The sequence below is a fragment of the Cololabis saira genome, chromosome 17 (genome assembly GCF_033807715.1).
Source record: "Cololabis saira isolate AMF1-May2022 chromosome 17, fColSai1.1, whole genome shotgun sequence".
Classification (NCBI taxonomy): Eukaryota; Metazoa; Chordata; class Actinopteri; order Beloniformes; family Belonidae; genus Cololabis; species Cololabis saira.
The window spans coordinates 41,207,340-41,232,260 of NC_084603.1; the positions used below are offsets into that span (position 1 = coordinate 41,207,340).

Consider the following 24,921-nt stretch of genomic DNA (forward strand, 5'->3'; position numbering starts at 1 on the left):
TTCTTTTTTTTAAGTATTTTTTAAATTTTTATTGCAGTATTGTTATTATACTATGTTTACTGTTTATATTCATTGTTATTTAAAGTACTTAATTGTTATTTTTATTACAGTGTTGTTATTTACAGATACTTTACTGCGAACATTTGGAATAAAACACAAAATTTCATAAAGTTTTCGTTGATGTCAGTTTATTATAACATAACGGTGATGAACGCTGGTTTGAGGGGCCCCCTAGAAGTCTGTGCCTAGGGCCCCAGCAGACCCTAGAATCGCCTCCCTGGCCCCTGTCCCTGCGCTGCTGCTGAATTTTTCCCCTCTCAGCATCAGTAGCGCTGATCCAGCCCCCAGCCCTCCGGCCGCACGACGCCGCTCCTGTCGCTGCTGCCGCTGCGCGTCGGGCTTTTCCCCAGCTTACGAGGCGAGAGAACCCCGCTCACAGACAAACACAGACCCCCAAAAACACAGCCGAGCCACAGCGTCTCGGACCGGAGCTGTTTGGCCCGAAAGGAGGACAAAACAGGTAAACACTTGGATGTTTATGTGATTTGTCTGAATCCATTTTTTCCTTGGATCGGTGCATATCCGGATCGAGGGGTCGCTTTGTTTTCTACGCGCACGGACCTGAAGGACGGGCGGGGTGGGGGGCGGAGACAGCGGGGGCAGCGGAGACAGCGGAGACACGGCCGCCCAGCGTCTCTGTCCCAGTCCCCCCAACCAGCAGGACTCGGCCAGCAGCTGCTCCTCGCTCCTGTCCATGCAAACGCGTCCCGGGGTCCCCGCGTCCCGGGGTTCCTGCGGGGAGCCGCCAGCGCGGGGGAGCCATGGATGTATACGCCGCCCGCGCGGGCGGCTCCGGCGGGTTGAAGAACCGAGCGGCGCAGCTGCGTTCTGCGTCGCGACGTCAACGCTGCTGCTGTTTCTGCCGTTTCTGCTGGCCGAGTCCTGTCATGGTGGCCGCTCCTAGCCGTGCGGGGCTAGTGCGCCTTCTGCGGGTTCACGCCCCATGGTTGACGCACGTCGGGTTGCCGTTGCCAACGAGCCTGCGGGCAGACGTGTTGTTTGTGCAGAGCGCGCATGCAGCCTGCAAGCTGCAAACTGCAAAGCTGCAGTTTGCAGTTTGCAGGCTGCAGCTTGCAGGCCTGAGCCGAGACCTGAGACCTGCAATAACTGGCTGTACAGAACTGTCTCAGAAAATTGTATTGTGATTTTCTGTAATGCAATTACAAAAACCAAATGTCATACATTCTGGATTAATTACAAATCAACTGAAATATTGCAAGCCTTTTATTATTTTAATATTGCTGATCATAATAATAATAATGACTTGAACGTATAGCGCCTTTCAAGAAACCCAAGGTCGCTTTACAAAAAAACAGGAAAAAAAAAAGACAACAAAAACACAACCGGGACAAAACAACAGGGGGGTTTACAGCTTAAGAAAACTCAAATATCCTATCTCAAAAAATGAAAATATTCTGGGAATCTTAATCTTAAACTGTAAGCCATAATCAGCAATATTAAAATAATAAAAGGCTTGCAATATTTCAGTTGATTTGTAATGAATCCAGAATGTATGACATTTTTTTTTTTTTAATTGCATTACAGAAAATAAAGAAGTTTATCACAATATTCTAATTTTCTGAGACAGTCCCGTAGATCTCAGAAAGTTTCCAATAAAAACTGATGCTCCACATCATCTTAACCCTCCTATTGTCCTCATTTTCTGAATACACCCTGTGTCCTCCGGGTCAAAATGACCGGTCTTCAGTAAACCCCCATTATAAGCACCGTAATTGAATTTTAAACACCAAATGTCATCTTGCTTGAAGAAACAAAGTTTTCCCTCTTCATTTGTATTTCTATATGTAAAGAAAAAAATGTGCAAAAAGGAGTTTTGATTGCATTTTTATTCATCCCAATGACTCAGTTTCTTTTTTTTTTGCCAGTGAACAATTTAAGATAATGTACAATACAAAAATATCAAATATAACCAGGGGTGCACACAAGCCGGTACTCGAGGGCTAGTCTACTGCATGTTTTAGATGTTTCCCTGTCTTCAACACACCTGATTCTAATCACTGGTCGTCATCAACATGTCATCATGTCTGTTGGTGACACAGCCTTGTCTATCAGGGTTGTGTTGAGGCAGGAAACATCTAAAACGTGCAGTAGACTAGCCCTCGAGTCCCGGCTTGTGTGCACCCCTGAATATAACATATCCCATTCAACTAATTAGCACGTATAGGGCAGTATGCAAGTGCACAGCCTTTTGCAGATATTTATTACACCTGCAGGACACAGTATAGTCCTTCTTTTGAGGGAAGAACTCACATCTCTTCCTCTTACTCGCCTTAGCTGGGGAAGTTACATTTCAAGTTAAAAAAATATCGTTTTAAGGATTTTGAGTAGTTTTTTAACACAGTGGCGGGTCATTGTGACCCGAGGACAACAGGAGGGTTAAACTAAGGCTTGCTGGTTCTTGCTGACAATTTATTTTTTTATTTATGTGCTTTGATGTGTTGAATATTCAGTTCAATTCAATTTTATTGAATTATTGCATCTATTACAAAACAAGACGTCTCTAGGATCTTTCCAGAGACCAGGAACATAAACCCCCCAGCAATTATTACATAAACAATGGCAGTAAACACTCCCCTAGTGGGAGGAATGCCTTCAGGTTGAACAGCAACATACAGGACTGTCTCAGAAAATTAGAATATTGTGATTTTCTGTAATGCAATTACAAAAACAAAAATGTCATACATTCTGGATTCATTACAAATCAACTGAAATATTACAAGCCTTTTATTATTTTAATGTTGATGATCATGGCTTACAGCTTAAGAAAACTCAAATATCCTATCTCAAAAAATTAGAATATTCTGGGAATCTTAATCTTAAACTGTAAGCCATAATCAGCAATATTAAAATAATAAAAGGCTTGCAATATTTCAGTTGACAATTGACAATATTCTAATTTTCTGAGACAATCCTGTACATCGTTAGATCCTTGGATATGTGTTTCAAATTAATATCGTAAAGCCAATTCTTGTATTCTGAACTTTAACTTTTTTCTCGACATTTCGCCTTTTTTTCGAAGTGCATAATAAAAAAAATCTTCCTCTAAAATATTTTTATTTTTCTCCTGTCTGGCCCTAATACTCTTCTGTAGCACAAGATCGGGAGCTTTAGTGAAATAAAAACAAGAAAAGAATTACGGTTTGGAAATAAAATCACGTGTCAGTTTTGTGATGGACTGACTTTGGTCACATGTGTCTAGAGCAAGATGTCAGCCCGAGGAGGGAAGAAGAAGGCCACCAAGCTGTCCCGGTCGTCCCGGGCGGGCGTCATCTTCCCCGTGGGGAGGATGATGAGGTACCTGCGGACGGGGACGCACAAGTACCGCATCGGCATGGGGGCGCCCGTCTACATGGCGGCCGTCATCGAGTACCTGGCAGGTAGGAACCACCACGCACACTCGCATTTCATTTCATTTATTTATTTAGAAAGGGACAACGCACATGAATTAACATGAGCACTTGAGTCCATCATCTAAATGTGCCAGATTTAGCCATACAGGCTAATTTACATCTGCAGTCCCTGGCAGGTTGATGGCATATATAAAAAAACATTGAAAGTGAACACACTAAAACACTAGAGCACAGAGTACAAACAATTAGTAAAACCATGACATAACTCTGAATAATGACAAACAACATAAATGAAGAACAAGAAAACACAAACACATTAATTAAATTCAATTTTATTTATATAGCGTCTAATACATCAAAAGTTGTCTCTAGGATCTTTCCAGAGACCCAGAACATGAACATAAACCCCCGAGCAATTATTACATAAACAATGGCAGGTAAAAACTCCCATAGTGGGAGAAAAGCCTTAAGCCAAACAGTGGCAAGAAAAACTCCCCTTTAGGAGGGAAGAAACCTGGACCTGGATCATAAGGGGGGACCCTCCTGCTGAAGAACAGACTGGGGGGTCGGGGACGTCAGCAGCACAGCAGACATCCACACAGGCAGGTAGAAGCAGCAGCAGACATCCACACAGCAGACATCCAAGCAGCAGACATCCACGCAGGCAGGTGGAAGCAGCAGCAGACATTCACACAGCAGACATCCACGCAGGCAGGTGGAAGCAGCAGCAGACATCCACACAGCAGACATCCACACAGGCAGGTGGAAGCAGCAGCAGACATCCACACAGCAGACATCCACACAGGCAGGTGGAAGCAGCAGCAGACATCCACACAGCAGACATCCACGCAGCAGACATCCACGCAGGCAGGTGGAAGCAGCAGCAGACATCCATGCAGGCAGGTGGAAGCAGCAGCAGACATCCACACAGCAGACATCCACGCAGCAGACATCCACGCAGGCAGGTGGAAGCAGCAGCGGACATCCACGCAGCAGACATCCACGCAGGCAGGTGGAAGCAGCAGCGGACATTAGCTCACACAAAAGCATATAAGCACAAACGGGTAGTAAAAACAATAACCTGACCCCATACCAGATTATGACAGCATGTTTGATTATCAAGTAACCACTGTTTTGTGTTTTTAGAGAAGGAATAAGGAGATGTGATCCTTAGTTCCTGTGGGTATAGTGTTCCAGGTATGAGCTGCTCAATACGAAAAGGCTGACTAACCAAAGGCAGTCAAAAATACTTTATTTTATTGTTTATTGTTGACTTGAACAACAACAAATCACCATCAAATTAAAAGCGTCAAAATATATATAAAAAAAAACAACAATGTAACAGTCTCATCCATAAATAAATAACAACAGCAAAATAATGTGTTGGAGAGGGAACAGGAGGAAGCAGAACGCTTATTTAGTCCTGTCCATTCCTCACAATATCATATGCCAAAGAAAATATAAAAAATAACCGGCTCTCGTGAAGGCGGACGCTTTTCTGCTCCCTCTGCCTGCCTCCCTATCTGCCCTGCTGCTGTTTTTTGTCTTGTTTTGTCCTCAGAACCTCTCTTTTTCACTGCTCCGAAATTCTACAATCATGGAATTGATTAACTGGTCTCTCAGCTAGGGCTGGGCGATATATCGAGTATAGCCGATGTATCTCGGCTTCTACTCTGTGCGATGTACAAAATGACTCTATCGTGCATATTCGAGTATAAATTTTCACGCATTTTGCTTTTAGCCGCGGGCATTAAATGACAGGCTTTTCTCACTCTCTCGTCTCGTCTCTCCTTCTCTGAGACATAAAACAAGCGCACCCTGTTACACACGTCAGTCACGTGCTGTCGTGTGTGCATTATCATTGGCCCCCGACCAGCTGCTGGTGTCGGCGCTGCTGTCCGGGACCGCCGCTCACTTCCACCCCGCTTTAACTTTACTTTAACTTTCCCAAACTCGGCCTGTTTGCGCCGTGAGCTCATCTGCGCGGTTGCTACGTGCGGCGGACTCTTTTCAAAGCTAACCGGTTTAGTAAAGACGGGAGGGGATGTTTTCTCCTCCTCGCACGACGCGAACGGCTCTGTGGAGAGCCGAGGAGCCGCTTAGCGCGACACGCGCAGCCAAGCCTTTAGGCTGATTTATGGTTCTGCGTTACACCGATGCAGAGCCTACGGCGTAAATGCGCATCGACACGTACCCTACGCCGTAGGTTCTGCGTCGATTTCCACGAAGCCGCTGCGATCACTCGGATGCACTGTGCCGGGATCCCGTTTTCTTGTATGTGTTTTTAAACTGTATAGAGTTAGTGCTTCGTTTGATTTCTTCATCAAGACCATTCCACAAAGTTACCTTAGCTTTCTTCCTGGAAGCAGATCCACACACATTCACCAGAGTTTGTAGATGAGACGTTACCATGGACACAGACCAGGAGATGATCCCAGTTATCCTGATCGTTCTACAGAGCATCTAATCACTATCTGATTTTACCTATTTCATTCAAAGTTGCTTTAAACCAACCAAATGAAACCTGCATGTGTACTTAGCAGTAGCGTAGCTGTGGTTGGACGTGTTCACGGTACTTCTGTCTTTGTACTCATTTCTGGACCTTGTTAGCAAAAAGAAAATAAAAAGTTACTGAATCTTACGTGCTGTAATTATGTACATCGTAGTGCTCCAGAAACAGATGTTCCTCACAGGAGGGTCTGATGCCATATTTATGACTTGTGAAAGGTTGTGCAGGATGTGGTGCGAGTCACCCAGAGGAAACTAAATCTCCTTAAACGACGCAACGCACTAAGTCTGAATGTATTTCTCTCTGTTTTCTCTCCGTTAAGCTGAGATTCTGGAGCTGGCAGGAAACGCAGCACGAGACAACAAGAAAGGTAGAATAACTCCCAGACACATCAAGCTGGCGGTGGCCAACGACGAGGAGCTCAATCAGGTAACGTAGCCTGAAACCCAAAGGAAGAAAAGGGTTCCCTGGATTTTCATCGGATTTTTAAACATGATAAAATGTCATTGAGTCACATACAACAGTGAAGGTGTATTATACTGTAGCTGTGACTTACTGCAACAAAGTTGTTGTGAGAAAGTGTTCAGGGAGTTAACCATAGGAGCTTAACTCCATTATAATTCCCATATCTGCATTGTAGTGAATGAATGTTCTGACTGGAGCCACAACCACCAGGAAACAGATTGCAATCAATCAATCATCCAGTTTATTTAAATTCACGAGGTGAATGTTGATTTTGTGAACTTCCAGGATGATTGCCATGGTTCTAAAATAAAGAAAGAACAAATTACATTATCTTGACAAATAAATCATGAATTCCCTCTTTAAAGCATGTTGAATACATATTAAATGACCACAATTATCTCCAATAACCAAAAACATGATTCTCAATAACATTTAACTAATTGGATCAAATCTATCCATTCTTCATGTCAGAGACACTTTAACTAAAAGAATATAAAGAAACTACTTACATTGGAGGTCAAACCAAAAGACACATGGCACCTGCAAACACTAAGCTGAGGCTGATTGGGTAACGTATTGCGTCACGCATCGCGTCACTTCCTGGTGTTGCGGTCTGTTGCCGTTGCACGGCGTTTGCAGGCTCTGATCTCTCCCGACTTTTTTGTCTAAACTTAGATTGTTTTCTGGTAAAATAGTACCATATCTGGTACATTTCTGTCTTTATTTCAACACTCGCACATTTTTCTCTTCCACAACTTTCATTGTCACCAATCACCGATACATTCTCTGTCTGTTAGCCTCTGTTAGCCTCTTAGCATGGCCTCCCCTTCTCCCACCGTTTCACCTCTTTGCTGCTCAGTGTGTGAAATGTTTAGTTATTCCTCTGCCTCCTTTAGCGAAGACGGTAAGTGCGAGGCTCAGTCAGTTAGAGGTCCGGTTCCGCCAACTAGACCATAGTCCGATAGACTCGTCAGCTAGCCAGGCTAAGTTAGCGGCGGACCGGCCTGTAGCAGCTGCTGTTAGCCGCTCCCCTGCAGCTCCCGAGCAGCCGGCCAGGCAGGGCGGCTGGGTGACGGTTAGGAGGAAGCGTAGTCCTAAAGGGCGCACGGAACACCACCACCCGCTTCATGTGTCTAACCGATTTTCCCCACCAGCCAGTTGTAGGTGTTTCTTCAGCTTTAGCGACTTCCCTAGGCTCTGACTTGACTCTAGACTGTTTTGATCCTATAGACCTCCCTGAGCTGACCTCACTCATCGATAGAGCTAAGTCAACCACATGTATGTTAGACCCCATCTCGACTCGACTATTCGAAAATGTTTTCTCTTATTGGCACGACAATACTGGACCAAATCAACCTATCCCTAAACTTAGGATATGTACCACAGGTTTTCAAAGTTGCAGTAATTAAACCTTTACTTAAAAAACCTTCTCTTGACCCAGACACCTTAGCTAATTATAGACCAATTTCCAACCTTCCATTTGTATCTAAAATTCTGGAAAAGGCAGTTTCAAGCCAGTTATGTGACTTTGTATAGAAATGATCTGTTTGAAGTTTGAAGTCACGAATGACTGCAAACTTCAGCACCGCTTCTTATGCTTCTTATGGCCTCAGATAAGGGATTAGTGCTTATACTGGTTCTACTGGACCTCAGATAAGGGATTAGTGTCCATATTGGTTCTACTGGACCTCAGTGCTGCTTTTGACACTGTTGATCATGGCATTTTACTGCATGTTGTTGGGATTAAAGGGACAGCTCTACGTTGGTTTAAATCATATCTATCTGATAGGTTCCAGTTTGTTCATGTACATGAGGTTTCTTCAGAACAGTCAAGGGTCTGTTATGGTGTTCCGCAGGGTTCAGTGCTAGGGCCAATCTTGTTCAGTTTATACATGCAGCCGTTGGGAAGTATAATCCAGAATCACGGCATACACTTTCATTGTTATGCTGATGATACGCAGTTCTATTTGTCTATGAAGCCGGATGAGACAGAACCGTTGGTTAAACTTCAGGCATGTCTTAGGGACATCAAAGACTGGACCTTATCCGTAAATTTCTTGCTTCTAAAGTCAGATAAAACCGAGGTTATCATTCTTGGTCCAGAGCATCTTAGGAAGGGATTAGATGGTGTTGCGATGGCTTCCAGTGCAACTGTGAGAAACCTTGGTGTTGTTTTCGATCAGGATTTGTCGTTTAAACCATATGTTAATCAGGTTTGTAAAATAGCATTTTTCCATCTCCGTAATATCGCAAAGATTAGGAAAATCCTCTCGCAGAGTGATGCAGAAAAACTAGTTCATGCGTTTGTATCTTCAAACCTCTCACCCTTCTTCTCCTCTCTTCTTCCCTTCCTCTTTCTCCATTTCCATTTTATTTATTAAGTATAATTTAAGTATCTCGTAGCTATTGTTTTTGTCCATCGCTCCTGTAGTTTCTTGTGCTGGCCCCCTTTTTTTTCTCTTTTGTGTATGTTTGCAGGCCGGAGCTTCAGGAGCTGCGTGCTGGCCTGCGGTCCTCCCCCTCTGGTCATCCTGCTGCTGCTTCCACCTGCCTGCGGCCCCCCCCCCGGTCATCCCGTTGCTGCTTCCACCTGCCTGCGCCCCCCCCAACCCTCCCCTCCCCGGTCATCCCGTTGCTGCTTCCACCTGCCTGCGCAACCCCCTCCCCCCTCCGGTCATCCCGCTGCTGCTTCCACCTGCCTGTGCCTGCCCCCCCCCCCCCTCCGGTCATCCCCCTGCTGCTTCCACCTGCCTGCTGTGCTGTTGACGTCCCCGATTCCCTCAGTCTGGCCCTCGGCAGGAGGGTCCCCCCTTATGATCCAGGTCCTGGTCCAGGTTTCTTCCCTCCTAAAGGGGAGTTTTTTCTTGCCACTGTTTATGTAATAATTGCTCGGGGGTTTATGTTCTGGATCTCTGGAAAGCGTCTAGAGACAACTTTTGTTGTAATAGACGCTATATAAATAAAATTTAAATGAAATGAATTGAATAGCTTGGCTAAGCATGGGTTACGTATACATGCCGGAATAACTTGAATTAGGACCCGTTATCTGGCACTAATAGCTCAATCTCAAGAGCTTCAGTTGGGTTCGACTACAGCCCGGCTAAGGTGTATACATGGCTTTTAAAAGTTCGATATCCGTCGGATTAAGGCAACAATTTGACTTTCAGTTAGTTCATCTAAACGAGTGTCTGCTGTCTACGTCTGTAACTGGAATTCAATTCAATTTTATTTGTATAGCGTCTATTACAACAAAGTTGTCTCTAGGATCTTTCCAGAGACCCAGAACATGAACATGAACCCCCGAGCAATTATTACATAAACAATGGCAGGTAAAAACTCCCTTAGTGGGAGAAAAACCTTAAGCCAAACAGTGGCAAGAAAAACTCCCCTTTAGGAGGGAAGAAACCTGGACCAGGACCTGGATCATAAGGAGAAACCTGGACCAGGACCTGGATCATAAGGGGGTAGAAACCTGGACCAGGACCTGGATCATAAGGGGGTAGAAACCTGGACCAGGACCTGGATCATAAGGGGGGACCCTCCTGCTGAAGACCAGACTGGGAAGAGCAGGAAAAGAGAGAACAGACAGAGAGAATGAAGAACATAAAGGAGAGACACAACGCTAGCTAGTGCACTGCAGAGAAACTGTACAAGCAGATGTAGAGCAGCACGACAAACTACAAGAACAATGGAAAACAATGATGGTGATGAGAATTAATAACTGAGAAAGGAGAGAGAAGGAGGGGGCAGACCAGCACAACAAGCAACAGCATTCACTTCCATCCACTTGTCTGTTTTAGAGCACAGAAACATTGAAGGGGTGAAACATTCGGTTCAGAGCTACTGGGCGTGTATTGGTCATGGTATTGGTTGCTATGACGTCCTCTGTTTCAGCTCCTGAGGGGGGTGACCATCTCAAACGGAGGGGTTCTGCCTCGGATCCACCCAGAGCTCCTCTCCAAGAAGAGAGGCAGCCGGGTCAAGGTGGACAGCCAGGCGTCCGTCCCCGAGAAGCAGGAGGAGCGCTCCAAAAGCAAGAAGCCCGTCAAGTCCTTCAAAAAGGTTAAAGGCAAGCGAGGCCGCAGGCCAAAGGTGAGTCTGACGAGTGTGAGGCCTTCTCACCTTCCAGGCGTTTACATCAACACAAACACGGTACCACACATTATTACTCCTTATACCACGGTCTGTGTGAATACTCCATTCTGATTGGCTGGCAGGTGTACATTAAAAGCCAGGGATTACTGTATAGCAATATGAATAATTTCTTTAGTTTCACCTGTTAGAGACGTCAACACGTGGGATTTCTGTCACATGTACGTCCCAGGAGTGGTAAATAAAGCGTTTCTTGTCACAGGGGACGGACAACAACAAAGACTCGGCCCCCAACTCCTCGATGGAAGACGGACCTGGAGACGGGTTCACCATCCTGTCGGCCAAGAGCCTGTTCCTGGGACAGAAGGTAGCACACGTTCAGTTCTAATGACAGCACCGGCCACTGGAGCAGCCGCTCATGTCTTTGTGAACCAACAGCTTTCACTAACAGAGAGTGAGATCAGCAAGATCGGATCCATCAAGGTGGAGGGAATCATCAACCCCACCAACGCAGAGATGGACCTGAAGGACGGCGTGGGTGAGGAGACCGCTGGCTGTGGGATGGGGGTTTGGATGGATGGATGCTTGGATGGATGGATGGATGCTTGGATGGATGGATGCTTGGATGGATGGATGGATGGATGCTTGGATGGATGGATGGATGGATGGATGGATGGATGGATGGATGGATGCTTGGATGGATGGATGGATGGATGGATGGATGCTTGGATGGATGGATGGATGGATGCTTGGATGGATGGATGGATGGATGGATGGATGCTTGGATGGATGGATGGATGCTTGGATGGATGGATGGATGGATGGATGGACGGACGGATGGATGCTTGGATGGATGGACGGATGGATGGATGCTTGGATGGATGGATGGATGGATGGATGGATGGATGGGTGGATGGATGCTTGGATGCTTGGATGGATGGATGGATGCTTGGATGGATGGATGGATGCTTGGATGGATGTTAGTTTGGCTGGATGTTTGGCTGGATGATTGGATGGATGTTTGGATGGATGTTTGGATGGATGTTAGTTTGGCTGGATGTTAGGATGGATGATTGGCTGGATGTGAGTTTGGATGGATGGATGGATGGATGGATGGATGGATGGATGGATGCTTGGATGGATGGATGGATGGATGCTTGGATGGATGTTAGTTTGGCTGGATGTTAGGATGGATGATTGGCTGGATGTGAGTTTGGATGGATGATTGGATGGATGTTTGGATGGATGTTAGGATGGATGTTTGGTTGGATGTTAGGTTGGATGTTAGTTTGGATGGATGTTTGGATGGATGTTTGGATGGATGTTAGGATGGATGTTTGGTTGGATGTTAGGTTGGATGTTAGTTTGGATGGATGTTTGGATGGATGTTTGGCTGGATGTTAGGTTGGATGTTAGGTTGGATGTCCCGCGGCCGCTGGCTCTCATCACACTCACCTTGTTCTTTCAGGCGTGGCGCTGGAGAAGGCTGGAGGCCGAGAGTTCCTGGACGGAGTGAAGGAGCTGCGGAAAGCCCAGGGGCCTCTGGACGTGGCGTCAGGTACGAGGGGTCAGCGAGGGTGACCCCAGGGTCACCCCGGGGGTCAGCGAGGGTGACCCCAGGGTCACCCCGGGGGTCAGCAAGGGTGACCCCAGGGTCACCCCGGGGGTCACCCGAGGGTCAGGAGTTTGCTAACACCAAGACCCACTTTGATCAATTCATCACGCTGTTAGGCAGAAGAGTGTGAAGGCAGCGCTTAGTTCCCCTGAGGCTGGTATGAGAGCCTGAACACTGGGGTGTGTGTGTGTGTGTGTGTGTGTGTGTGTGTGTGTGTGTGTGTGTGTGTGTGTGTGTGTGTGTGTGTGTGTGTGTGTGTGTGTGTGTGTGTGTGTGTGTGTGTGTGTGTGTGTGTGTGTGTGTGTGTGTGTGTGTGTGTGTGTGTGTGTGTGTGTGTGTGTGTGTGTGTGTCCTGCAGTGGCGGTGAGCCAGGCCAGCGGCATGGCCGCCCGCTTCGTCATCCACTGCAACATCCCCCAGTGGGGCTCGGAGAAGTGCGAGGACCAGCTGGAGAAGACGGTGAAGAACTGCCTCTCAGCGGCGGAGGAGAAGAAGCTCAAGTCTGTGGCGTTCCCGTCCTTTCCGGCCGGACGGTGAGCTCCACCCCCACCCACACCTCCACCCCCACCCACCCACACCTCCACCCCCACCCACCCACACCTGCACCCACACTCTCACCCACACTCTCACCCTCACCCACACCCCCACCCACAGTAACTTGCATCTAACCTCGACCTGTGGACCAAAATCTTCCTCCGCTCAGAAGAAACTAGTACCGTTTTGGTCCCGATCACGGGACTCTTGCAGGGTTTTGAGCTCTGAACTTTTACTTATGTAAGGCTGGTGTAGAGTTAAGCCTTACCTTATTAAATTAAACCTTTTTGGGGTGGTGAGTAGGATAAACACGGGGAAACTTCTGCTGAGTTCCAGTGTACTTTAATGTCCCTCAACAGTGTAGGATTTTAGAACATCAACACAGCACCTAGTGCCGTACTGTGGCGTATCACTCCGCCCAATCTAAAACAGACTAATCACTACAGATAAACTGACTAGTGTCATTATAGTCCCTGATTTACATCAGCCGTACTCCCCCAGCCCGGGGCCCAATGGGGCCCCTGAGGCAGCAGCCCCCGCCGTGAGATTTCTTCTTCTTTTTTTTGTGGCACCACTTGGTTCATATTAAGTATAGAGCATTGTATAATAGGTTGAGCTGAGAGTTTCACAAGCATAGGATAGGATAGGATAGGATAGGATTCAACTTTAATAATCCCCAAAGGGGAAACTTCATTGCCACCATGGCCACAACAATACAACATAAAACAATCAATACACATTAACAATGTCTCCACCTAGGGACAGCAGTGGATCAATACAACAAAACAATAACCAGAAAATGAACCCCCAAAAAAGGGAGATAAAAGAAAAAGAATACAAATCAATTTAAAAGTAAAAGTGCAATGTGCAAGACAAGTATAGCAGCAAATTAAACGGCTAAGAATATAGCTTCAATTAAAAGCACTGTACAAGAGAATATGGCAGCAAGTTATGACAGTCTAAAAGAGTGGCTGCAGTTTAAAGTGCAATGTGCAGTACAAGGATTAATATAATAATATATATTAATTAGTATAGCAGCAAGACATGACATCAGCAGTCCAAGTTAAAAGGTCTGGTTGCTGCAGGAACAAAGGACTTCCTAAATCTCTCTGTGGAGCATCTGGGCAAAAGAAGCTTCTACCTCTGCTACTTCTCGAAAAAAAGCTGTACAGGGGATGATCATCTTGGGACAGGAAAGCTCTGAGCTTCCTTCAGTTTACAGTAAAACAAAAATTGCAAGTGAATCTCCAAATGTATTTTGGGTAAAATGGTTGGTCATCAACAGCCGTCTATCAACGTCATCATGGATCACTTGTCAACAGAGCAGTAATCTTACAGCCTAAACATGAACCTAAACATGAGCGGGAGTTAAAACGCAAAGAAAAAGAAAAAAAGGGAGCATGAAAAAGCCAAATTGCCCGAGCTAGACTCATGTTTAGTTGGCCCTAATCCTGCTCCGGTGGGAGATGAACCTGGCGTTGTTAGCAGAGATTCCTCCCCGGGGATGAATGACGAGAGACTCCGGGGTCCAGAGGGCCCGGTCCTATCCCCCCCTCAGGCCCGGCTCTGGTATGTTCCGGTACTGGACACGGCCGTGTCCAACCACGTGGTCGTAGTCCAGCCAGGACACGGACGCCGGTGGCTCCGGTCAGAAGATCAGCCCCTCAAACACAGACCAAACCATTTCCTCCCGGACATCAAGGCTTGTTACACAGGCATCAGAATCTTCAGCGGATCCGTGGAATTCCGCGGATTTTGGTCTCAGCAAAAAATTTCCGCGGTTTCCGCGGAACGGGGGAAAAAAAACAAGAATTCCCCAAACAACGGACTCGAAAACGCGATGCGCCAGGCCAGAAAAGAAAAAAATAATATGCAAAAAATAAGCGACGTATCTATCCATTCATTCAGAAATCAAAAATCATTTCCATTTGGGAGCCTCTGTGCGGCGCTGAATATGCAATGCAGTGTTTTGCGGTGCGCTTCTCATTGAAATGACTGGAGGCAACACGTTGCAGCAGTGAGTGAAGCCTGAATTATGGTTCTGCGTTAAATCGACGCAGAGCCTATGGCGTAGGGTACGCGGCCGTACGGTGCGTACTGCTGCGTAACCTACGCCGTAAGCTCTGCGTTGGTGTAACGCGGGACCATAAATCAGCCTTAAGTCCCTTTAGGCTAATACTGTGAGAAATAACCTCTCATAATAGCGGTACTACAGTTAATAAATGTAATAAATGCTCCTACTGCTGTTTCTGCTGGCTACTGAGTCCCCTGGGTGGCGAGTGAGTTTTAACTCCTTAATTACTAACCAGCGTCAGAGTCACGCACATCACACAAACTGTGATGTTAGAGAGCCACCTTTTGGTCAATTTAAGCAACCGCATCGCCAGCTGCTTGACAGTGGCTCAACTCATTAGTTTACTGTTTTTGTTGTTATTATCTATGCAATTGTGAAAAAAATGGCAAAATAAATGAAAAACTGTGAACAACCGCATTCCGTAGGCTATTCGGTACTCGGTATTCAGCCAAGTCTTTAAATTTTATTCAGCTTCAGGTACGGCCTCCAATTTTCATTTCGGTGCATCCCTAGTTTTTTCGGTGGGAAAGGGGGATTCTGGCCATTGTAGAAGTTTAAGATATAATTATCTTCATTTCAAGATTTATTCATGCATGAAGAATTACCCATGATGATGAATGCGTGTTATTATGTTATCAAAATGCATCATTCTTTGCAAAAATTCAGATTTTTTGTGTGTATTCTTGCATTGATAAAAGATGTGATTATGGAGCTTTGAGACCACCAGAATGCACCATTTTGAGTCTTTTTTTCAAAATTGCGCCCTCACTCGTCCACGTCGAGAATTTTCCTCTTTTTTTAGGACAAGCCGTTCTGATGCCTGGTTACAGCAGCCGCACCACTCAGTTAAGGTTCACATCACAATAGATGCTGTGGCAGTTAATTGAACTATTATATATATTTAAATGAAGGTCACTACAGAAGTGTTGGTGGTGTGCAGGTTGCAGGTCTCTGGTCGGTGTTGAAGCACCAAGGTAAACAGAGCAGTCAGCCTGTTGCCATGAGAGACGGACGGGTTCTGCCCTCCCTCTTTAACCCGTTCTGGTTCAGATCAGCTGAAGAGCTGCTGCTGCCCTCTACATCAGTGGTCTCCAACCCCCGGGCCCCGGCCCGGTACCGGGCCGTGGGTCATTTGGTACCGGGCCGCACAGACAGAAAAAATAATTTCTGTAGCCTCGACTGATGATGGTTGACTCTCAAACTGATGGTTCACAATATTTTTATTCCTTGGATGTAAATACACTGCAAACACACCGTAAGAGCTATAAAGGAATAAAATAGAGTTAGTCTTTCTACATTCATATAAGTTTCATTTAACTTAAATACAGACCGACACAGCTGCTGCTCGGTAGTAACAGCTACCGCCAACCACAATACATGAGTAACCATGGCAACCAAACTCAATATGGACATAAATACGACATAAAATTTGCAAAGAAAACTAATCCTCATCAGCAGGAGCTTTTTGTGTCAGTTAGGCTCCACTTTAGCATTCCTGACACTAGTTTAGTCTTTCAGACACACTTTCTACTGCTACAAATAAAATAAAAGCCTGGCTTTAAATAACATTAATGAGAAAACAAACATTAAAACACATTGATAGAAATAGTCATATTAAAGGTAATTTACAATTTCCATTTTTATTTTATTTTTTCGAAAATTACATTGTTTTATTATTATTATTATTATTATTATTATTATTATTATTATTATTATTACAATAATAGTAGAGAAAATACAATAGTTTTTAATGGCGATCTTTCAGCTACACCTTTAGATTGGGCTGTGAAAATATAGTCAGACATTAAACCGGTCCTGGTTCAGAAAAGGTTGGAGATCACTGGTCACTAGCAGTGGCGGCTTGTCAATAGGGGAAAAAATATAGACACAGTACACATAAATTACGTAATAAAAAGTAATTATCACATCTGTGCACTCATAAAATGTGTCTGACTTTTAATTTTTCAAGCCTTCCCATCCCATACTGGGTTTAATAATAATAATAATGACTTGGATTTATATAGCGCCCTTCAAGGCACCCAGAGCGCTTTACAGAAATCATTATTCATTCATACACATTCTCTCCAGTGGTGGTAAACTACAATTTGTAGCCACAGCTGCCCTGGGGCAGACTGATGGAAGCGTGGCTGCCATATCGCGCCTAACGGCCCCTACGACCACCACCAACATTCATACACATTCACACGGGGCAAGGTGGGTAAGGTGTCTTGCCCAAGGACACTACGACAGCAAACTGGGACAGAGCGGGATTCGAACCGCCGACCTTCGGATCATTGGACGACCCGCTCTACCACCTGAGCTACTGCCGCCCCGTTTATTCAATCGTGTCAATAAAAGTCACACCCTGATAGTGTAGACGCGCGACTGCATCTGTCACTCGCTACAAACGGAGTCACAACGACAAGACAGGAGACAATGGCAGCAGAAAAACTACATTCGGTAGCAGCAGTTAAATGCAGCCTTCTGTAAGCTTTAAATATCCACTGGGCTTACATCAAATACATCAAAACACAACAATAAAAAACACTTTTCTGAACTTATCAATATGACTCTGTCCTTCACAGGATAAGTAACATGGATCACTGCAAAAACTCACAATCTTAACAAGAATATTTGTCTTATTTCTAGTTAAAATGTCTCATTTTAGTAAAAAAAATCTCATTACACTTAAAACAAGACTCATCACTGGAAAAAACAACAATTTTCACCTGTTTCAAGTAGATTTTCACTTAAAATAAGTAGAAAAATCTGCCAGTGGAACAAGATTTTTTTGCTTGTAATGAGAAGATAAATCTTGTCCCACTGGCAGATTTTTCTACTTATTTCAAGTGAAAATTTACCTGAAACAGGTGAAAATTGTCACATTTTTCTGGTGATGACTGTAAATGTTGAAATAGCAGTAAAACCACATTCATTGATGAAATGACATAAGGGATGGAAAGGGGGGGGTGGGTGGCAGTTTTACAGGGGGGATGATTTGGACCGTTTTTATTTCAGGGGGGGATGCTATCCCCCCTCATCCCCCCTCATCCCCCTCAACTCCAGTACTCCATGTACGTCTCAACAACCTGTCTCAGCAAGAACCTGGTGACTGTAGATCCTACATGTCCGAGTCCTCCGGCGCTGCTCTAACAGGTTTTCTCTCTCTGTCTCTCAGGAATGGGTTTCCCAAGCAAACGGCTGCTCAGCTCATCCTCAAGGCCATCTCCAACCATTTTGTGTCGACCACCAGCTCCTCTCTGAAAAACATTTACTTTGTGCTGTTCGACAGCGAGAGCATCGGTATCTACCTTCAGGAAATGGCCAAACTGGACACCAAGTGAGGATTGGTGCTCGCCGGGCTTTGTTTTCTAACTGTGCTTGTGGCTGATGGTTGTAGGTAGGTGAAGCAGCAGTAGGGCTTCTGATGAAGAATGAAACTGTGTTTGTGAATGTTGATCACATTTTTGTTCCACTGTCCTCCAACAGGTCATCAGAGTCCTTACCGTTTGCTATTCTTGTCCTTGTTTCACAAATGTTTTTACATTCCATGTACAAATAGAGAGTAACAGATTTTTTCCCTGGCCTCTGTAGTTTCTGATAACTGTGGTTCTCATTCTGCTTTGAAATAAACCAACGTTTTACACCAAACGGCTCAGTCTCGTCTGTTGCTACAGCCGAGTTCGTCTGCAGCAGTTTTAATGCAGACATCCCAGACACGGGCTGGTTCCAGGAAAACAGGGACGGATGTTGCATCGTACCCTCAGAAGTGAGAACTGGGGCCGTTGGCCCGATTCCCCCTGCAACGTCGGGAAATAAACTGCTCTGAGTGTTTTTTTTTTTAAAGATTCATAGTTTTATTATCATTTTTCATCAAGACAAACAGCAAGGATCAACATCACACTAACAGAAAGAGCAACCCCTTAGGAAATTACATCAGCTCAATTCTAAATCCAATGAAAGATAGAATGAAGAAAGATTATAATTAAGTTAGGAATATGTGAAAACAAACAAAAAAAATAAAAATAAAACAGATTAAAAAAATAAATAAATAAAAAAAGATAATTAAATAATAATAAAATAAAATAAATAAAATTGAGATGGTTAACATATATGGCAATGGTACACAAGGTTATGTATGAATTGGACTTCTGTCTAATCTCTCAATATAGGTTATCCACTTATTCCATTTAGACATATATAGGTCTACATTGTTCATAAGTCTGAACGTCAGCTTTTCCAAAGCTGCCAAGTGACCGATCTGGCTAGACCAGAGACTGACAGAGGGAGCTTCCGAGGCCTTCCATTCACACATGATTAGTTTGCGCCCCAGCATAAGGACTGCCTGGATCCACTCAGCATCTGAAGGGCAGATGCCCTGGAGAGATGAAGAGTCCCCCAAGATAATTAGATTTGGGGAGAAGGGGATTTTGTAGTTTACAATATGTTCAATTTGAGTGCTAATTTCTATCCAAAATTTCTGAATTTTAGGGCAGTCCCATAGCATGTGCAGCAGAGTGCCCTCTGTCCCCCGGCATCTCCAACAAAGAGGGCTGTCCCTCAGCTTAACCCTATGTAATTTAGACGGTGTCCAGTAGACCCTATTCAGAATCTTGAATTGGATAAGCCTGGTTTTAAGATCTCTGGACATCTTTTTGACATTTCTTAACAGCCGATTCCATGCATCCTCCGTAAATTTTATGGTCAGATCATTTTCCCACACTGTTTTGAGAGCGGTGATTGAATTATTTGAGCGGTGTAAGAGCATTGAGTAGAAACGCGATGCCTCATGCCCCAATCCAAACAGCTTAATCATGTCAGAGAGGGCACCCGCAGTGACGGGTGGTGTAGAGGGGGAACCAAATGTTTGGACAAGGAGATGTCTAATTTGTAGATAACGCCAAAACTGATGCTGAGGTAATGTGAAAGACTCCTTCAGGTTTTTAAAAGACACAAAAGTGCCACCCTTGTACAAGTCACCCAGCACCTTAATTCCTCTGTCATGCCATAGTTTCCAAAACACAGGTGAGTTCCCAATACACAGCTTGGGGTTTAGCCATATGGATGCGGCAAGGTGACGGTGTGGGTCAAAATTACATATACCTGCAACCCTCCTCCATAGCCATTGCATATGAGACAAAATTGGGTGAGTCTGCTCTTTAACTGTCAATTTAGTTGTAACCAAGTGAATAGGTTGAAGTGGTTTACACAGGGAACTCTCTATGGTGTACCAGGGAGGGGCACGCTCTGGTGGTAACGACCAGTGAAGCAAGTGTCGTAGGCCAAAGGCCAGGTGGTATAGGAAAAGGTTCGGAATACCCAAACCCCCCTGATCCACGGGTCTCTGTAGCTTTTTCGAGTTCAGCCTGGGGCGTTTGCCACTCCAGAGAAAGACATTACATGGTAAATGGTAAATGGCTTACACTTATATAGCGCTTTCCAGCTGTACTCCTACAGCCCCAAAGCGCTTTACACTGCAAACATTCACCCACACACACACATTCACACACCGGTTGTCGGCGGAGCTGCCATACACAACGGCGCTGGCCTGACAACCGGGAGCAACCGGGGGATTCAGTGTCTTGCCCAAGGACACTTTGGTGGACACAGGCGGAACTAGGGTTCGAACCACTGACCTTCAGGTTCATGGGCGAACGCTCTACCAACTGAGCCACCTTCCCTACATAATCTATCAAATTGTTTAAAATACTTGAGGGGAATGTGGATTGGAAGTGATTGCAATAGATAATTACATTTTGTTACACAGTTCATTTTGATGACGTAATCTTTACCCCATAAGGAGAGATGGAGAGGACTCCACCACTCTATGTTGATTTTTAATTTTTCTAGTAGAGGTTCGATGTTGACACGTACCAGATCAGATAGCTATGGAGGGAAGATAAGACCCAGATATTTAATGCCTTCAGTGGGCCATATAAAATTTCCAGGTGTGAACAGATTCTTGGGGCAGTAATCCAAAAGAGGGAGTGCTTCAAATTTCCCCCAATTCACCTTGTATCCTGACAATTTAGAGAAACGGTCAATAGTAGAAAGTAGACATGGGAGACAGTGCCCAGGTTCAGTTATAAAGACTAATGTGTCGTCTGCATACATCATTAACTTGTGTGAGGAATCACCTATCTGAATGCCAGGGAAGTTAGGGTCTTCGCGTAAAGCTGCAGCGAGGGGCTCGAGTGCTAATGCGAAGATAAGAGGGCTGAGCGGGCAGCCTTGTCTTGTGCCCCTGCTGAGTTCAAATGGTTGAGAGAGAGTGCTGTTAGTCAGAACTGATGCTCTGGGTTGAGTGTACAAAAGCTTTATCCATCCCAAGAATTCAGTGCCGAAACCAAAGGATTCTAGGGTGGAGAACAGAAACTGCCACTCCACCCTGTCGAAGGCTTTCTCTGCATCAATGGAAAGAGCAGCTGCAGGGGAGAGTTCGCTACCTGAGGACCACATTATATTAATTAAACATCTGAAGTTGTCAGCTGAGCTCCGGGAGCGTATAAAGCCCACTTGATCTGGGTGTACCAATGTGGTGATCACTTTGGTGGGACGGGCTGCAAGGATTTTAGCTAAAATTTTACTATCGCACCCAATCAGACTAATTGGTCTGTAGTTTTTACAGTCAAGAGGGTCCTTATCCTTTTTTAAGTATTAGGGATATGACAGCGACAGATAGAGTGGGCGGTAGGCTGCCCCTGTCTTTAGCCTCGTTATACATATCTAGTAATAGTGGGGAAAGTTCCTCTACGTAGACTTTATAAAACTCGGCTGTGTAGCCGTCAGGGCCAGGGGCCTTGCCAGAAGGGAGGTTTTGAATCGCAGCCGCTATTTCCTCCAATGTAATAGGCTGATCAAGCAAAGCCACCTGGTCCTTTGACAGTGTGGGAAGGCCAAAAGGAGTAAGAAAAGCGCCTATCTCCTGCGCACCTGCTTGGGTTTCAGAAGAGTAGAGTTTGACATAGAAATCCCTAAACGCTTTATTTATCTCCTCTGGGTCTGTTATCAGCAAATCACCTTGAACTCTTAAAGCTGAAATGGAGCTTAGTGCCTCTTTCTGCTTAATGTATCTAGCCAGTAAACGACCAGCTTTGTCCCCCTCCTCAAAATTTTTTTGTCGAGCCCTGAACAATGCAAATTCGGCTTTACATGTTAGAATGGTGTTCAATTCATATTTGAGCCTGGTAAGGGTAGTTAGATGGGCAGGGGATGTGTTTTGTTTAAGCGCCCTCTCTGCTATGTTAAGTTTCTTTTCCAGCTCCCTCTGCTTGATAATGCTTGTCTTTTTTTTTTAAAGGAAGCATGCCGTATGATGCAGCCCCTGATGAAAGCCTTAAGGGTTTCCCATATTATGCCAGCAGAGGGCGCAGAGGGCAAGCTAGTCTCTTTGTAAAAGATAATTTGAGATGTTAGATATTCTTTAAAATCCAAATCCAATAGAAGGCTAGAGTTAAGTCGCCATCTAGAGGCAAGTGGAGTTTTTTTTATAGGGAAGCAAGCGGATAAATACAGGAGCATGATCCGAGAGGAGTATGTTACTATAGAGGAAGTGATAGAATTGGAGATAAGAAAGAAGTCTATTCTTGATAGAGTACCTTGGGGGGATGAGTAAAAGGTATAATCTTTCTCGGAAGGATGTAGTAACCGCCAAACATCTACAAACCCATAGTCTCTGCACATATCTCCCCCCATGATAATTGGATAATTCCCAAGACTGTTTAGATCAAATTCAAGTTTTCCGAAGAAAGCAGGGTCATATATATTTGGAGCGTACACTTTCGCTATGATTATTGTTTGACCTTGAACCACAGATAGTAAAAGTACATAACGACCAGTTTCATCTCTTAGTTCTTTAAGACACTTGACCCACCCAGCCCCAGCACAGCTTTTTAACTTCCTCTGGCAACAGGTGAGTCTCCTGTAAGAGCACCACATCACATTTCTGGGACTTAATGAATGACATCATTTTCTTTTTCTTTATAGGATGGTGTACTCCCCTTATATTCCATGTCATAAAATTCAACCCATGTCTATTGTCTCCTGCCATTTTAAAAGATATTGAAGATAATCTTTAAATAATAGAACCACCCAAATATGAGCCGAGTAAGTAGCATGTGTACCTTCATATGATTAGAAACAAATAAAAAATAAGAAATATAACTTAAAGTGTCCAGCAGGGGCTGCTTAAAGAACGCAAAAGCAAAATTCGGGTGATCAAAACAAAACTTCACCCTGGAGCGCTTAAACTGCGCAACCACAACAAGAAAAAAAGAACCACTTAGGTCCATGAGCACTGACAGCCACAGCTTTCCAGAAAGACGGCTGTGTAGCAGTAAATCTCATTACAATATTTAAGTGAGACTGGGATAACCTAAAAAAAAATATCAAAGGAAACATTTCTGATAGAATAACATGCAGCAATCTCTGAACGATCTTGCTCAGTAAGGTGCGGTAAGAGTTCAGCCAAACAGAATGGATAAAGTACATCAGAGTGAGACCTCACCACCGCTGGTCAGATCTTCTGTGGAGAACCGGCGGTTGTTGGGAGAGTTGGCAGCTTTCTTCGGGTCGTCAAACTCGCGTCGGCCGTCAGTTGTTTTTATTACCAGCACAGCAGGATACATGGGTGAGAATTTGACGCCTCGGTCGTGCAGAAGCTGCTTACATTGATTAAACTTGGAGCGCATCTCCACCACCGATCTGGAATAATCCGGGAAGACCATGATGTGGTGACTGTTCCATGTCACTCTCCCTGCCTTACGCGCTGCTGTAGCAATCCTCTCTCTGTCCTGGAACCGGAGAAACCTAGCGATGATGGGCCGCGGAAGGAGTACCCCGTCTGGTCGGCGTCTGGCGGCGGTCCTGTGCGCCCGGTCGATCTCAACTCCTCCGGGAAAGTCCAAATGCAGGAGTTGTGGGATGGTTTGGTGCAAAAAATGCAGAATGTCGCGGCCTTCACTTCCCTCAGGGAAACCGACAAACCGTGAGTTATTACGCCTGCTCCTGTTTTCTAGGTCGTCAATTTTGCGGCAGAGTTGTTCAACTTCGGTCTTGGTGGCCGGGGGGGTCGTTTACCAACGCTTTATTAGCATCCTCCAGAAAGTCCAGTCTGCCCTCCACATCACCGATCCGTGTCGTCAGCTCTGCTATCTTGCTTTCAACTGCTGTGGTTGTTCGCTCTATGATGCTGAGCTTTTCCTCTTGTTTCCCTGATGTTTCTTTGAGCAGCGCATATAATTTAGCAATATCTGCAGATAGGGAGGCATTGCCAATGTCGGGCTCGCTGGGCTCTGTAGGCTAGTTAGCATTAGCACTGTGAGCTAGTCCAGATGTGGATGTCGCGTTTGAGCTGTTCCTTGTAGAAACGCAAGTTAACTTTGTTTGGTTAGGCATCTTGTTGGGTTACTTGTCAATGTTACAATTACAGAAAAGTCAATAAGTTCCCATATCTCACGTATTCGCGTATTATACTGCTTCCATCGCCGGAGCTCTCTTTCAGGCTGCCATACTAGCTGATCGCCTCACGTGACTCCCCAATATATTCTAATTTTTTGAGATTTTTTATTTGGGGTTTTCATAAACTGTGAGCCATAATCATCAAAATTATAACAAATAAAGGCTTGAAATATCTCACTTTGCATGTAGTGGGAAATAATATTTGTTTCACCTTAAGTTGAATTTACTACGAATGAAGTTTTGCAATATATTCACATTTTCCGACCTCCACCTGTATATTATTACATAAATAAAGCAGCAAAGGAGAGAATTGGCGTGGGAGAAAGTTGCTGCAGTCAATGTGTAAGTTTGAATTCAGTATTCATTTAACATTTAAGCACACTGTCTTATAGTATTACAGATGAAAACAGTGGTGGAATGGTATTGAATGAAATTTTATTGTCATTTAGATCAGGGGCAGCCGCCACACCTCGGCTTCAGGGGAAAATGTAAATGTTTTTTTTATTTTTTTATACATTTATGGAATTACTCTGTGTCTATTTGTATTGATTTATTCTATTACTTAATACATATAAAATAACTACAAATGCATATCAGAACAACATGATAGATTTCACTAGGTATTATCTTTCCCAACACTTGTACCCCCCTCATATCTTGAAATGTCCCAGCGTCCCTGACAACAGTGGTCGCTATCAATCTGGTTTGTAGCGCTCTGCAGGGTTACCAACTTACAAAAATG

General features: G+C 44.7%; 1 protein-coding gene across 1 annotated transcript; it reads left to right on the forward strand.

The window, feature by feature from the left end:
• Positions 1 to 333: 333 nt before the first annotated feature.
• On the forward strand, positions 334 to 18,371 carry LOC133463328 (core histone macro-H2A.2). The gene is made up of 9 exons (XM_061744813.1): positions 334 to 520; positions 3,281 to 3,458; positions 6,263 to 6,369; positions 10,300 to 10,497; positions 10,760 to 10,864; positions 10,936 to 11,035; positions 11,966 to 12,055; positions 12,471 to 12,645; positions 17,899 to 18,371. Exons 2-9 carry the CDS (start codon positions 3,287 to 3,289, stop codon positions 18,062 to 18,064), a joined length of 1,113 nt encoding a protein of 370 aa, XP_061600797.1. The 5' UTR covers positions 334 to 520; positions 3,281 to 3,286; the 3' UTR covers positions 18,065 to 18,371.
• Positions 18,372 to 24,921: the final 6,550 nt, after the last annotated feature.

Coding starts and splice junctions, on each gene's coding strand:
- LOC133463328 (XM_061744813.1), top strand. CDS start 3,287: ATGTCAGCCCGAGGAGGGAAGAAGAAGGCCACCAAGCTGTCCCGGTCG. Junction 10,865..10,935: donor GCCTGTTCCTGGGACAGAAG/GTAGCACACGTT, acceptor GTGAACCAACAG/CTTTCACTAACAGAGAGTGA. Junction 12,056..12,470: donor GCCTCTGGACGTGGCGTCAG/GTACGAGGGGTC, acceptor TGTGTCCTGCAG/TGGCGGTGAGCCAGGCCAGC.